Source organism: Phasianus colchicus, chromosome 8, assembly GCF_987193195.1.
Source record: "Phasianus colchicus chromosome 8, bPhaCol1.hap1.1, whole genome shotgun sequence".
Taxonomy (NCBI): domain Eukaryota; kingdom Metazoa; phylum Chordata; class Aves; order Galliformes; family Phasianidae; genus Phasianus; species Phasianus colchicus.
Window position 1 is genome coordinate 31,531,842 of NC_143443.1, and position 13,854 is coordinate 31,545,695.

General features: G+C 40.5%; 1 protein-coding gene across 9 annotated transcripts in view; it reads right to left on the minus strand.

Moving 5' to 3' along the window:
• Nucleotides 1-6,650: 6,650 nt before the first annotated feature.
• Nucleotides 6,651-13,854, minus strand: part of ATE1 (arginyltransferase 1) — a 70,583-nt gene continuing 63,379 nt past the window's right edge. For 3 of the 9 annotated variants that reach the window (XM_090145604.1, XM_031597371.2, XM_090145607.1), the window contains one exon: nucleotides 6,651-9,926. In XM_090145604.1, coding sequence (XP_090001730.1) covers nucleotides 9,748-9,926 — 179 coding nt within the window. In that variant the 3' untranslated portion in view covers nucleotides 6,651-9,747. The remainder of the gene's footprint in view (nucleotides 9,927-13,854) is intronic. The other 6 variants (XM_031597369.2, XM_090145606.1, XM_031597370.2 and 3 more) reach the window with 2 other exon arrangements.

Below are 13,854 nucleotides of genomic sequence, written 5' to 3' on the forward strand. Positions count from 1 at the left end.
ACATTCCCTCCCATGCTTGCCTTTCAGCATCTGTTCACGTGCTCTATGAGCCCAAGTATGGTGCCACAAGATCTGCCCATTGCCTGCAGGTTGTGCAATCCTCAGCTGGTTGCTGTTCTTGCTGGGTAATGCTTTGAGGTGCTTTGCATTTGGTGTAAGTGTGGTTCTGCTTACCCTTCTGACAATAACGGTGATTATTTTGCTTTTACTTTAAAAGATGCTCAAGTAATACCCAATTCAAGTCCCTGCTTTGCTTTGAAATGTGAAAATGCTACCTTTGCTCTCAACAAAGAGGCAGCTGGAGGTGCAGGAGGACAGCCCTGAGGTACGCCAATTCATCTTAATTCCCCAAACTGAAGCCAACTGCTCTCAGTAATATTCCACTGAGGAGGTGATATTGATGAAACTCAGCCAAATACAAGAGCAAAATTCCTTTTTTCAATTAGATGTTTTTAACATCTCCAAAACGCAGTCCCATCCTATGACAACATCTTGAATTAATTGAGCTACAGGCAATTCTCATTCTCTTTGTGTACTATGAAATGTAGGAAACACAGATGCTGTCTGTTTAAACTGTCAAACAAGTTTCCTGGTGGTAGCTATCATGTCTGCTGCAGACTGTTGGTTTAGCAAATGTTGTGAATGCAAAGTTGGAACATGTGTGCAAAATATTCCAAGCTATAAACATCAGAATCATTAGAAGCTTCTTGAAGGTTTGTCTCCATGTTATGAGAAGAGCTGTGGCTGCTCTGGCCATTTTGCTGAAGGGATTCAAGCTGACCTGACCACATCTATTACAAAAAGCCTCATTACCCAAAACACGAAACCCTTACTTAAAATGGCAGGCAGATTACAAAGCTGGTTGGAGTGCAAAGCCTTCCATTTTCCTTTGTTCGTTGTCACAGCAAAATAAATATTACAGGTAACTCATGGCTTTTCCTGTTATACTCCTTTACAAATACAAGGATCAACTCAGCAAGAAAACAGTATCCAGAAATCACCTTTCACACTTACTTCTACAGGTAAAATTTCTGAGAAGCGTGGTAAGAAGATCTTTATGGTCTTCAGTTAATGACCAAAGTCTTTAGCTTTGGTCAGACACAGGTTTGGAGAAGAGAAAGAGAAACACAGCCATAGGAGGGTTATCTGAAAATGCATAATTGATCCACAATTAAGACAATTTCTTGAGCTTGTGAATCCATATTACACCTCAGTTTAACCTTTAAAGAACTGCAGGCACTCTATGTTTTTGCTGCAGTACATGGTTATTCCTTGCCCCAGAAAAGTTTCCCATCCAGGGCAAATAAGGTGTAAAGACAGGTAGGTGTTGCATTTGTAGCATCACTATATGGTTCAGGAGGCTGTAACCCTCATTTTACTATGAAACACACTAATAAACAATGGTACAGAGAGGTTTGAAAATGATTCCAGATGCTGGCCAGAACAGGAGCAGGAAAACCTCTTTGTTATATCAGAATGAAACTTTTTATGAAGTATCCAACCATCAGAGCATAGCAGGAGTGACTGCAGGACCTCTGCTGAGGACAGACTGCTGGCTTCCCAGACTACTACATCATTTCTGCTCAATGCAGAGTATGAAGGAATGATTGCTCTCTGTGGAACCTGTTCAGAAGAGACCTCAGCCTGGCTGAAGGCCAGAGCATCAGCAACAGATACCCATCTCCTTCTGCAACGTCAATTCCAGAGAGAAAAATAATGGAGCTAAATCCTCAGTAGACACATTCTTGTGTCAACACAAAGGTTGGGGCTTTTTCTAAAGTGAAGCAGCTCGGGTTTTAACGTGTTGAGGTGTGAGAAAACAGAACAGTCCTCTCTCGTTAGCAGAAAGGAGAGCACTCCTTACATCCAGCAAAGCTGGCCACAATTCTTTCATCCCCATTTCTAAAGCATAAGGAATAGAAGGAATAGAACTTTAGGAATAGAACTTGCCTGGAGCGTGGGCACAGCACACAACTGTAAAGTATATTTTACACGTTTGATTTTTGTGATCTTACTTTTCTTAAAAGTGCCCTCTAAAGTTCTCAGCACCTCTATAAGGGTACGAAGCCCTTCCACACTCAGTTGACCAGATTTGACAGTAGCTTACCTGCCACGCAACCACAACGTGATTCAAAATGATGGGATATTGTGAGACTACCAAAAGCACTTTGAAGTGCCAGCAAATTGAAAAATAAGGCGCCCACGGGGAGAGTCATGACATTGTAAAGCTGCAGCTCTCAGACATTTTGGATCAATGTACAATGTGCTGTTCATAAGACTTAATGAAACAATTACAGCTCTCCCGTTGATTGCCTTTGTTTTGTACCATAAATCAATAGATTATTAACTGTAAACGTCAATGCATTCTTTGCTTCCTAAGAGGTCACTCTGCAAGGTAATAATGAAGAACACACTGCCTGACTAAATACGCTCTCGAATTGGATATATCAGTTTCTAAAGAGTCTACAGAAATAAAAGCAGCTTCTATGTGCAGGGGAAAAACTGAGGACACTGGAAAAAAAATTCAAACCAACAAAAGAGTTAGAATGGAAAAATCAACTCTTACAACTAAAAAAACCAACCAAACAAACCAATCCAACATGCAAAGAAACTGCATTCCTGTTTGTACATGGGAAGTATACTTTGACAGCTTCACTCCACTTGGTGCAGTGGGTTTCATGCTCAGCCATGCCAGGTTCAACCACACTTGCCCACGAATGCAGAAGGATTTAAAGAGTTCCCACCTGAAGATGGTATTGATTTGAAAGGAAAAGTGTTTGTAATGAGACCAGCAGGAACTCACAATGTCCAAAGCTGGAGTTGGGTCAGTGGCAGACTGAAGTAACTGAAGACTATATGCCACGTTAGTGAGTGAAAAGCATTATTCAGCCCTAGCATGAACAGTTGACTCCTAAATTTGCAGAAGGCTGCTTAGACTTTGGTGCTGCTGAACTCCCTGGCAGGGTTCCCAATGGTGGCACTGCTAATGATGCTGAAGGATCTGAGTGTCAGCTACGTACTCAATGTTATCTAGGCCTCCAAATCTCAAGTGCAAATAACCAGGTCTGATTTGCAGAACTTACAAAATTCTAACTCTTCTTCCTGGTCCGACTGCACCAAAGGCAGCTTAGAAAGGAGCGTTTGCATCTGGGATTTTAGGGACTGCAAAAATGTCAGGGATGAGGACAATCTCAGTTTGAGGACACATGCAAGCAGCTGTCACTGCTTAGTTTTCCAAGTTTCTGGGCACCAGAATAATTTATATGTATGAGGAATAATAAATAAAATTTGGAACTCTTTTTCTTTTTTCCCAACTGCTCTGTCTTTGCTTTAATCTTGAGCAATAGAGACGAGTATCATATTCACAAAACAAATGGGTTGCAGTGCCCTTGGCAGTGAAGAGAAGCATTGCAGTCTCCTGACCTCTAAGTTCACTGTGTTAATAGAAACCTTATTTTGGCAACATTTCATTCCCTGCATAGGTGAGAAAGAAATTCTGACATGAAAACAACTTAGGTTAAAAAGAAGAGACATAAGGAGGAAAAAGAAAAATAATGAAAATTTGTTCTGGCTTTCACAATCAACACCCTGGAAACCTTGCCAAAACCTTGCTGAAAAAGAGATTAATTTGTGTGAATTTTGGGGCAGGTGTGAACTGAGCAGTAATCCCTTTTTTTAAAAAAAAATATATTAATATACATATATATATTATTAAAAGTCAGCTTCTGAAAAGAGAGGGCATTAGCAAGAGCACTGAAAAGATATTATGAACTGAAAATGCAGCTTCTGAGTTAGTTGTGGATGAGTGCAATACACATCTGTCCTGGCCCAGAAGCTGTGAGCATGCAGACAAATACAGGAATGGCAGGGGTTGGAAGGGATCTCCAAGAACACCAAGTCCAGCCCTGCTAAAGCAGACTCCCTAAAATGGCTCACACAGGTCAGCATCCAGCTGGGTCTTGAATATCTCCATTGAAGGAGACTCCACCACTTGTCTGGATAACCTGTTCCAGTGCTCCCCCACCTGAGCACACTTGGTCCATTTTTGGAGATAGCATTTTTCCCTTGAGAAGTACTGATTTAGTTGGTGCAGTTCCACCGTGAAGAGCAGAGCAGCTGTCAGAATGCATTCATCAACACTGTGCGAGGCATCGTCAATGCTGCCAACTGCGCATGGTCTGAAACTACGTATCACAGAATCATATCATAGAATCATAGAATGGCTTGGGTTGAAAAGGACCACAATGATCATCAGGTTCCAACCCCCTGCTATGTGCAGGGTCACCAACCAGCAGCCCAGGCTGCCCAGAGCCACATCCAGCCTGGCCTTGAATGCCTGCAGGGATGGGGCATCCACAGCCTCCTTGGGCAACCTGTTCCAGTGTGTCACTACAACAGCATCCAAAGCACTTTGAGGGATGCAGCTCTGCCACCTGGGCCCTCCTTATGTATTTCATGGATCTTTGTTTCAGAGTATATAGATATCCACAGCATAACTTAATAAATCTGATGTTCAAATACTTCTCATGAAAATAACTAAAAGCTGTTATAAAAAATTGCTTCATTCACGTTTGTCAGCCCCACCTGAATACTCTTTTTCCCTGATATGCCACAATTAGTGCAGAGTAGAAAATGAAGCTCCAAATGAGTTAATAGAAGATGCAGAAGGCTCAGGCACTCCGACAACATCAGTGCTTCACAAGCTGGAATGTGCCCTCTGGTGGCTGCAGCCCAGAGCCTTAGAGGAGACAAAAACTGTTTGTGTTTTTTATTTTTAACATGTTTTACTAAGACACGGTTCTTCAGTCAGGAAGGCAGAATGAAGTAAGTTAACTTGCAATAAGAAGTATGAAAATCAGATGCCAGGCATTAGCAGCTTTCAAGGATAAGGATACCAGTCCCAGCAAGACTTCCCTCTAAGGAACACAACAAACTGCTATCATTAGGGATCAGGAGAGACAGACCAACTGCCATCAGTGGGAAACACAACCCTGTTGGTCCCCTGCCCCAGGCCGGAGGGAAGCAATGGGAGGAGCAGCACAGTGCTTGAACCCCATCCAGCCATGCTTTTTTGCTCTTATGCACAGAGGAGCAATTTCAACCTAATTCATCCTTAAATTCGAGATTTTTGCCCCCAAAAACTGGGACACTGACCTTAGCATTGTAACAAATTAATTCATAGAATTTCTCATTTAGGAATCCACTCACAACTACCACCTGGGTACTACGTTTTGTAGCAGGAAGAGCTACCACACATCTGTACCCTGTAAACAATGGCTTTTGGCTTTACAACATATTTTGCACTAGATCCGTATTTCTGCAGTTCTATTCGTTGATCTTCTGCTTATTAAGTACATGCATGCCCAGCCATTTAGTCCTCAGGGGTTTTTAAAAGCTCTCATAAAAGGATGCATTTCCTATACTCAGCCTGGATGCCATACTCACTTGGTTAACAGCTACTGCTAAATTAGATGGTGTCATCTCTATCATTTGTCCCCACGGTCCCTTTTATTTCTCTAATGAGACTCAAAGCTGTCTCACAGATAAAGGCAAAGCATGTGGCTACTTACCTGCTAGCTCTTCTCTGAACAGCAGCCACTTTTTGCTTCTCTTTGCCACCCAGGACCACCAGCAGCCAGCTCAGCTCCTTGCCGTGCCTCCAAGGGCAGCCAGAGTCCAGGCTCAGAAAGCCTTCACTGCTTCAGCTCACTGAACAAATTATCTGGCAAGTGGAAATGTAATCTGGCTTTTCTTTATGCTCGGTATATGATGAGACTCTGAAGGTCCAGCTTTATATGGGTACAATATATGGCTGCAGTGCTTCTGGAAGGTGATGATTGCCCTGAAATGTGGTGACTGTCTCTGTCTTAAGAACTGTCTGCATCCTTCACAGTGCAGTCCTGCAACGGGATCAACTGAGGGAGGAGAAACGTTAACACATGGGAAGGCTTGGGTGGGAAGGAAAGACTGCAGAGAAGATCACATCACACATGACTGAAGGATAATCCGGGATGAGCAGAATGAGGAAACTCAGGAATACGCAGGCAGAGTGGCTCAGCTTCAAAGAGAGTGACAGCTAGAGAGGCCCACTGAGAAGCAGCTGCTCCCAGGACTATGCAGGGACCTGGCAACATGTCGTGCACTGGATCACTACGTGCCTTGGCACACCAAACTCTGAGCCATGGTGGCACTGGGTTTTGATGAAAGCCTAACTCAGGAACCCAGAGTTAGCTGGAATTCTGCCCCATCCAGAAGGAAAAATGAATCGGTGCTTGGTCATCCTTGTGGAAAACAGCACATAATTCCTATTTCTGGGCTGCTTATTTCAGCCCATTGGAAATAGTATATATAACCTAATTAGTCAGTAGCTCTATTTACTCTCCTTCTGTGAAAAGCCTACAGCTTTATTTTATTCTACTCAGAGAAAGAAATAGAGCTTCTGCTTCAAGGCATACAAGCAAACTCTTAACTACACCGCCTACATAGAAGTAAAATTTAGTTCTAAAATATGGGCAAACGTTTTGAATTGATTTGCACACCTTCTAATCACTGCTGCTCGTTGACTTCTCCAGTTTTGCTGTTCACTGGACACTTTTCAACAACCAGGATAATTAATTCCTACAAAGTAAGATGGAAGTCGCACTCAAAGCTGTTAATTATTTATGATAACTCACAGAGACTAGAAATAGCTTTATTTGCAATACTTACAAGTCAAACAGGTCTGCTGAAAAGCAATTACAAACCCAACATGCGAGTTCTTTTGCATTCACTGAAATGCGTTGATGCTGGAAATGCATAAACTCCCCACTTTTTCCAATTAAAACAAAGCATGATTATTTTTTTTTAAGCATCGATCACAGCTCTGCGTTTTCTTACCACCATTTTATGCCCATTTAGCAATAGATAACAAGGCAACCTTACTTTAGGGATTAACTCTCACAAACTTACTACACTAAAAAAAATCCTTATAAAGTATTTTGTACTAAATTAAATATCTTTAATAATTCTATGTGAAATCTCATTAAATAAAATTAAAGTAGTGATGAATTTTCAGCTCCACTGAAATCAATGCCAAAGCTTAGAGAGCTTTATCTTCAGGACTCCGTTCCACCTCTAAAATAGCCCTGGAAAATACTGTGCTAACTTCCTTCTAAAGCAACACCAAAGCATGTCAGATATCAGCATGCTGGATCAGATGAGCTCAATTTCTGAATTCATCTCAATTTTGACTTTTTTTTTTTTTAAATTTTATCTCAATAAGAATCCAAAGCCCATCCTGCTGCAGTTTCAGTGGAGGTCAGAAAATGAAAGCACCGTGTAGGAACTCACAGGAAATGGTCATTTACATTTTGTTGTTGCACTAACAACAACTTCAAGTTGTACTCTATTCTCATTTTCATACATACCTCACTTTTCTTTAACTGTAGTCTTTAAAAGCTCCTGAGGAGAAAAGAGGATCAGAAAAAAAAAAGTCTGTTACATCCATGGAAGGCAAATCAGCAATAAATATTGGGCACAGAGCTCTTCCAAGCTCTGGCTGTTAACCAAAGTCTGCTCCCTTGTAATTCATAGAATGGCTTGGGTTGGAAGGGACTTCAAGGATCATCAAGCTCCAACCCCTGTTGTAGGCAGGGCCACCAACCTCCATATCTAATACTAGACCAGGCTTAATACCAGACCAAGCTGCCCAGGGCCCCATCCAACCTGGACTTGAACACCACTAGGGACAGGGCATCCACAACCTCCCTGGGCAGCTGTTCCAGCACCTCACCACTCTCTCTGTAAAGAACTTCCAGGTTCAGCAAGTCCTTCAGTAAATGAGTTTTATTACCTTTAATATTTTGAAAGTCATAGTGGATTTTTCTTTGTGCCTTTTGACTGATTTTATATCACACAAAAAGGTTTCCATTTTGTTTTTAAGCTCTATGGGCATCACCACATTTCAACACACAGGATAGGCAGAAAATGTTACACTATTCCAACGTTTCACCAAGTGGTAAGAGGTATTTCCCCCACAGCAAACAACTCCTTATAACAGCCATAAATAGCAGTTAGTGGTCTTGTAGCAGTAGGCTTAGGTGAGATGTGGGCAGACACAGGTTGTACAGCACACAAACCTCGCTGTTCCAGATAACGCACGTACATCCAGCTACAAGGCTGGCAGAAATAACCAGTTCTGTTGCAAAGTGGCAGTAGATTGATACAATACACAGCAATTAACACATTTTAAAGTTACTGATGAACCCGCACTCATCACCTGTAATACTGCAGTGACCAAACTGACGTGGGAAAAAAATAAATCCCCAACGCACTTGAATCTCTACATTCTTGTGGCTGTTTCACATAAAAATCAATGATTAATGATACTGGCCAAGGGTTCAAAATTAAATCAAGCCCACAACTGACACAAGACATAACCTTCAGAGATTAAAGTTGAATTTGATTTCCTTCTGGGGAAAAAGAAACATGTACACATATATTCTTGAATAAGATTCTCCTTCTTCAAAGGTTAACAGGAAACTTCAGGTTGTCTCAAGGTAAATAGTAGCTCCTGTCACCCAAGATAAGCAAATTACCAACACACTGGGATTGTTATAATGTTGTTGGTGAATAAAAAGATTATTTCCCCTGTATGACTTGATACAGATGCAGTTTACTAATGAAAGCATTAGTATATCAGTAATAAAGTGCTTTGATAACATATCACATCTTTCTGTTTCCAAGAGAAATGTTCAATTGAAGATGTTAATAACCCGTGGGCCACTGTGGCATAAACAGAACAGTCACAAAGATCAAGGAATAGGATATGCAAGACTCCCCATACAACTCTGCTGAAAAAATTGCAACAACCACCAGCAGTGGTACCTCACATCATTTTTAGCATAGTTCTGAAATGTGCACTAAAGAGCTGTAAGCTGAATATCCCAAACTCTATTTCACATCAGTGACGTGCATTAAAATATCCACTTTTTTTTAGATAAAGGATAAGGCTTAAAACAAATAACCAACAACAAAATACCCCACAGAACTCCATGACACTTGGTTGCATCTCTTTGGTAAATTTATAGTGCAACTACTCTGTTTTGTCTCTGAAAGGGAAGGTTTTCCAAAGTGCTGCATCTCCTGCCATTGACAATCAACTATGATTCCACACTCAGTAGAAGCTCAGATGCTAACCTGCTACATTAAACAACTGAAGAATGTGCAGTGAAAATTATTTCTTCCTGTTTTTAAATACAGTGTTGAAATATAATTAAACTATTTCAAGTTTCCAACTGAAAAGTAACAACATCTCAATTCTCTTGCAATAGTTTAGGAACATATAAACGTGAGTACAAATTTAATGGCAATTTTATATAACAGATAGCCAAGCTGCTATTTGAAAACACTTGTGATTTAATTATCATTAATGGAGATTTAGCCAACCTTTGTCTGCAGAAAAAACACCTGTTTTTCATTTTGCTTGCTTAGGATTATTCAAAATGCAAAGAAAGACAAGAACTATTTAATTAAAATGTACTGCAAGCATGTTTTTCTAAGCTTATATTGCTAAAGCCTTGCTGTATTGTCAAAAGTTTCATTGGAGTTGTCTTTAAACACAGTTCCATGTATTCACACAAGCCTAGTTATATACCTGTACTTCATACTGTTACTCCAGTAGGCATACCAACACACAACTACATTACATCATCCAGTGGCAGTGCAATCCATGGTGGTTGTGCCATCAAAACATCATTCGATGGTTTCTCAACTTCTAAACAACAACATTCTTTCTGAACATGTCTGTCCAACCAAACTTGCATATTGCTGAACGCTGGCTTCATCGCTCGGCCCCTTCCTCCTCTTCTTATACACACTGTAAGGCATTATGGTTCTCTTGTGAAGTACTCTAACTCTGCCCAGTTCCTTAATACCATCTTCATCAACTGCAAAGAGAATCAGAAGCAATAAGAATGAGTTACATAAATTGTCCCTATGATCTTGATTTTTGCAATTAACTTCAATATGAATAGCAGATGAAAGCAGAGCTGATCTGCAAACCTGTTTTCTTGAATTATGGTTGAAAATATAGTTTGCAAAGTAATGCGTGGGGAAAAAAAAAATCAAGCATCACTCGTTTCTAACAGCAACATACAGCATTATTGAAGGTATCTCTACTGCTTCACTTTAAAATTCACATTCATTTAATATTCACTGGAGGCCAATGCCAGAAGTGAAACTTTATCCGGGAAATAATTTCAAATAACTGACCAGAAAAGTCTTCCTGTTGTTGCCATACTGCATTTCATTACCACATAGTTTTACAAAAACCACCAGCCCAAATCACTCCTTTTCCCTGACAGGGGAAATGGCTAAAAAACAGCAAAATGCTCCATGCTTTTTGTGTCAGGTAAGCACGAGATGATAAACTACCTTCCCAGGTTCGTGCCCTGAGCCAACCCTTTCTCTTCATCATTTATACCAGGTTTTGAGTTTCCCCAGTAGAATGAGCACATGCCCTTTGCTCAAGCCTGACACCAAGCTCTGCAGATGCAGGAATAGAGGCAGCAGTGCACACAGCAGCTCAGCGGGCTCAATGCAATTCCTGAAGCCTTCAGGTGTATGCACCATTCCTGAGTCTCATTAACCCCACCCACAGAGCCCTTTAGACTTCACTTAACCAGAAATCTAAGAGCAATGATAAACCAGTTAAAATTTTCTTATGATTTCAGATGACAGTTATGAATCCAACTGATGCTATTGTTGCTAAATAGCAACTTTATATAGCTGCTATGAGTCAGAAAAACTGGATCCACAGTGCTAGAAAACTCCTAAGTACATGAGAAAATGTGTCACACCATGCATTCCTGAAGCAACTACAGGATAAATTTCTACAGAATCATAGAATGGCTTTAAGATCATCCAGCTCCAAACCCCTGCTATATGCAGGGACACCTCCCACTAGCCCAGGTTACTCACAGCCCCATCCAGGTATTGAAAACTTCCAGGGATGGGGCATTCACAACCTCTCTGAACAACCTGTTCCAGAGTCCCACCACCTTCACAGTAAATAATTTCTATAGAAATTCATAATATTATTGCAAAATACTGGTAAAAATCTTGAACTTCTCTGAACTTCAGATTTAAATAGCCATCAATGTCAGTGTCAAACACAGAAGCTGAAATATGACTTCATAAACAGAACTACAGAAATTCAAACAGCAGCAGAAATACTAGAACACTGGCACCCAGAGACATAACTCAAAAATTCCTTTTCTTTTTTTTTTTTTTGGCATCAGAACATCATTCTGACTGAAGAGACAGCACAGGTAAATATAACCATCCAGCTGTAAGTACTGCATCAACCTCTGCCCCATGTTACAATATGGTGTGTGTTCATGTTCATGTTTAAACATAGGCTCCCTTGACTGGACGAGGACAGAAACAACTGCACCAAGCTCCACGCAACACAACATCAAATCAAACCAACTGCTGTGTAAATCAGTGGCTGCTTAATGGGTAAAAACTGTCTTTATTTAGAAGGGAAGAAAAAGAGACAGAACTTTTACAGCTTGTTTCACAAATGGCAACAAACCTAAAGCACAGAAGGAAGCAAACTGGTCACCTACTGCTGCCTTGCCTTAGTTTACATACCTGAAACTTACTGAAGACCGAAAAATAGAGTTCACCTGCTTTTCATATATAAGCATCCTTTGAACTCACCACATTAAGCTAAACAAATAGTCTGGAAGTATACAAAGAGATTTCTAAGGCAAATCTCTATTCAAATGTAACCCTCACTATAGAAAAGCTTAATGCTCCCTTCTGGGTCTTCTTTTTTGCTTCAGTAAAGACAAAGGGGGTCATTAAATACTTTTTGTAGCAAGGCACTCTCAAGAACGTACCCCTATTCATCCACAGTAACTCCCATTTTTCTGCTGATTGCTTGAATTTAGTATGTGAGACTTAATGAAGCCTGTTTTACAAAGTTGGGAATGACTTCATTTCTTTTATCTGTGTTTTGATTCCTAACATAAAAAGTACAATGTATTTCTTAAAGCTTAACTAGGAAAAAAAGCGGTTTGAAGGAAGAAAATCTGAGCGGCATTTGCTATGATTGCATTCTCTGCTAATTATGGTTGGCAATCGCTTTAGATAAAACGCCAAAGTCAAAGGCACTTCGCTGCAGCCCTTTCTGCCTCTTTGAAACCCATCAGGTTTTTGATGTGCTGCCAATACTTTCCTGACATCCCAACAGGCTCCCTGTCCCACCACCTCTTCCATCACGTTCTCCGTCCTTCTCAAAGTTCACAGAGGAAAAACGTGCAAGTGTAGCTCCTGGAGGTGACACAGCCGTAAAGTTATTTTAACTTCTCAAATTGGAAAGTTTGTATTTACTGCACCTCTTGGCTGACTGTAAGTTTGTGTCCTGACCTGGATTTCTGCCAAGCCTTCATAAAGAATCTCCTGCCAAAAGCACTTTCAGAGCTGCTCACTGCTGATGTTCGCTGCTTTTAAATAATTCTGAAGCCTGATACTGTGGATGAGTTCATCTTTTGGCTCGCAAGCGTTCCTGGCCCCAGCTTCAATTTCTTACAGTAACTAAAGCTACTGTACCTTGAATTCCCCTATAGCCTCACTTGCTCAGCTGAACTTCGTTCTTGTTGTTCGGCATATTTTTACACACTTAGTCTACTTTTACTCATTACATCAAGCACAGGAGGTGCATTATCCTCCTTGGAATCAGACCCATGCTAGCACTAGCTCCATAGCTACATTAAACAGTTATTACTGCCCAGGTTCTAGCAAATTTGTTGAACGCTGCAGCCAAGTGCTTGCTGAAGCAGAGCTTGCCAAGCCGTGCTGCTGGTCGAACCTCATTGGATTGTGGCACAGCTGTAGAGCACTACCTGCAGGCAGCAGAATGCCCTCCTGAGTAATCAAGAAAACACCAAATATCTTGAAAAGTCACTGTCATACAAATCCTGCAGACTTGGAAGCTAAAGACGGATGTAAAGCACAAAGTACACGCATAGAGACTCGGTAATAACTAAAGTTTATCATCAGGAAAACCTGAAGCCCAGATGTGTCTCATCCTACAAATTTGTATTTGACTGGGTTTTTCTACAAACGTTGATTCTTGATTCATAGAATGCATTCTGAAAGGAAGGATAGAGTCCTCAATTGCCAAAACTCCTAAAAATTTACCTGGTTTAAGTGAACGTTTTCCCGCTGATTTCAAAAATAAAGGCTTAAATGATAAAATAACCTTTTGCAAGAATAATTAAATACATAGATATAACTTAATCCCATCCAAAAAGGAAATCTTTTCATGAAGTGTTGTGTGTCAGTGAAATAATCCCAGGCATACAGTAAAGCTTTTAAGGAAGGTGAATAGGAACTTCTGTTGCCACAATACCAACCTGGAAGTTTAATCAGCTTTTGGTTGCTTATTCTCTAGAGGCAACATCAGGCAAGCAATCCCTTCACTCACAATCTAAACCCAAGCAGAATGGATTTACGAGAATTAAATAGAAAATATAACTAAATTGGGTTCCAATATTGTTATTAAAAAAGAAATTAAGATTAAATATCTTCTGCTAAGGAGTACATAATAAAGGTTGCTTTATATTTAACACGACACCAGCTGATGTCTGACACCCATTCCCTGTGTGACCAATGCTGGGATACAAAAGTCTGAGCAAAAAAATGACCTTCTGCAAGCCAAAAAGTCACAATGAACTTTTAGAGGGGAAAATTCATGCAGGTGCCTGACCAGACTTCTCTAAATGTAACAAGAAGTGGAGGATTTCTTTGAAAAATGACACAGATACTTGTCTATGTATCAGTAAAAAAAAGAATTCAAGAAAGCAA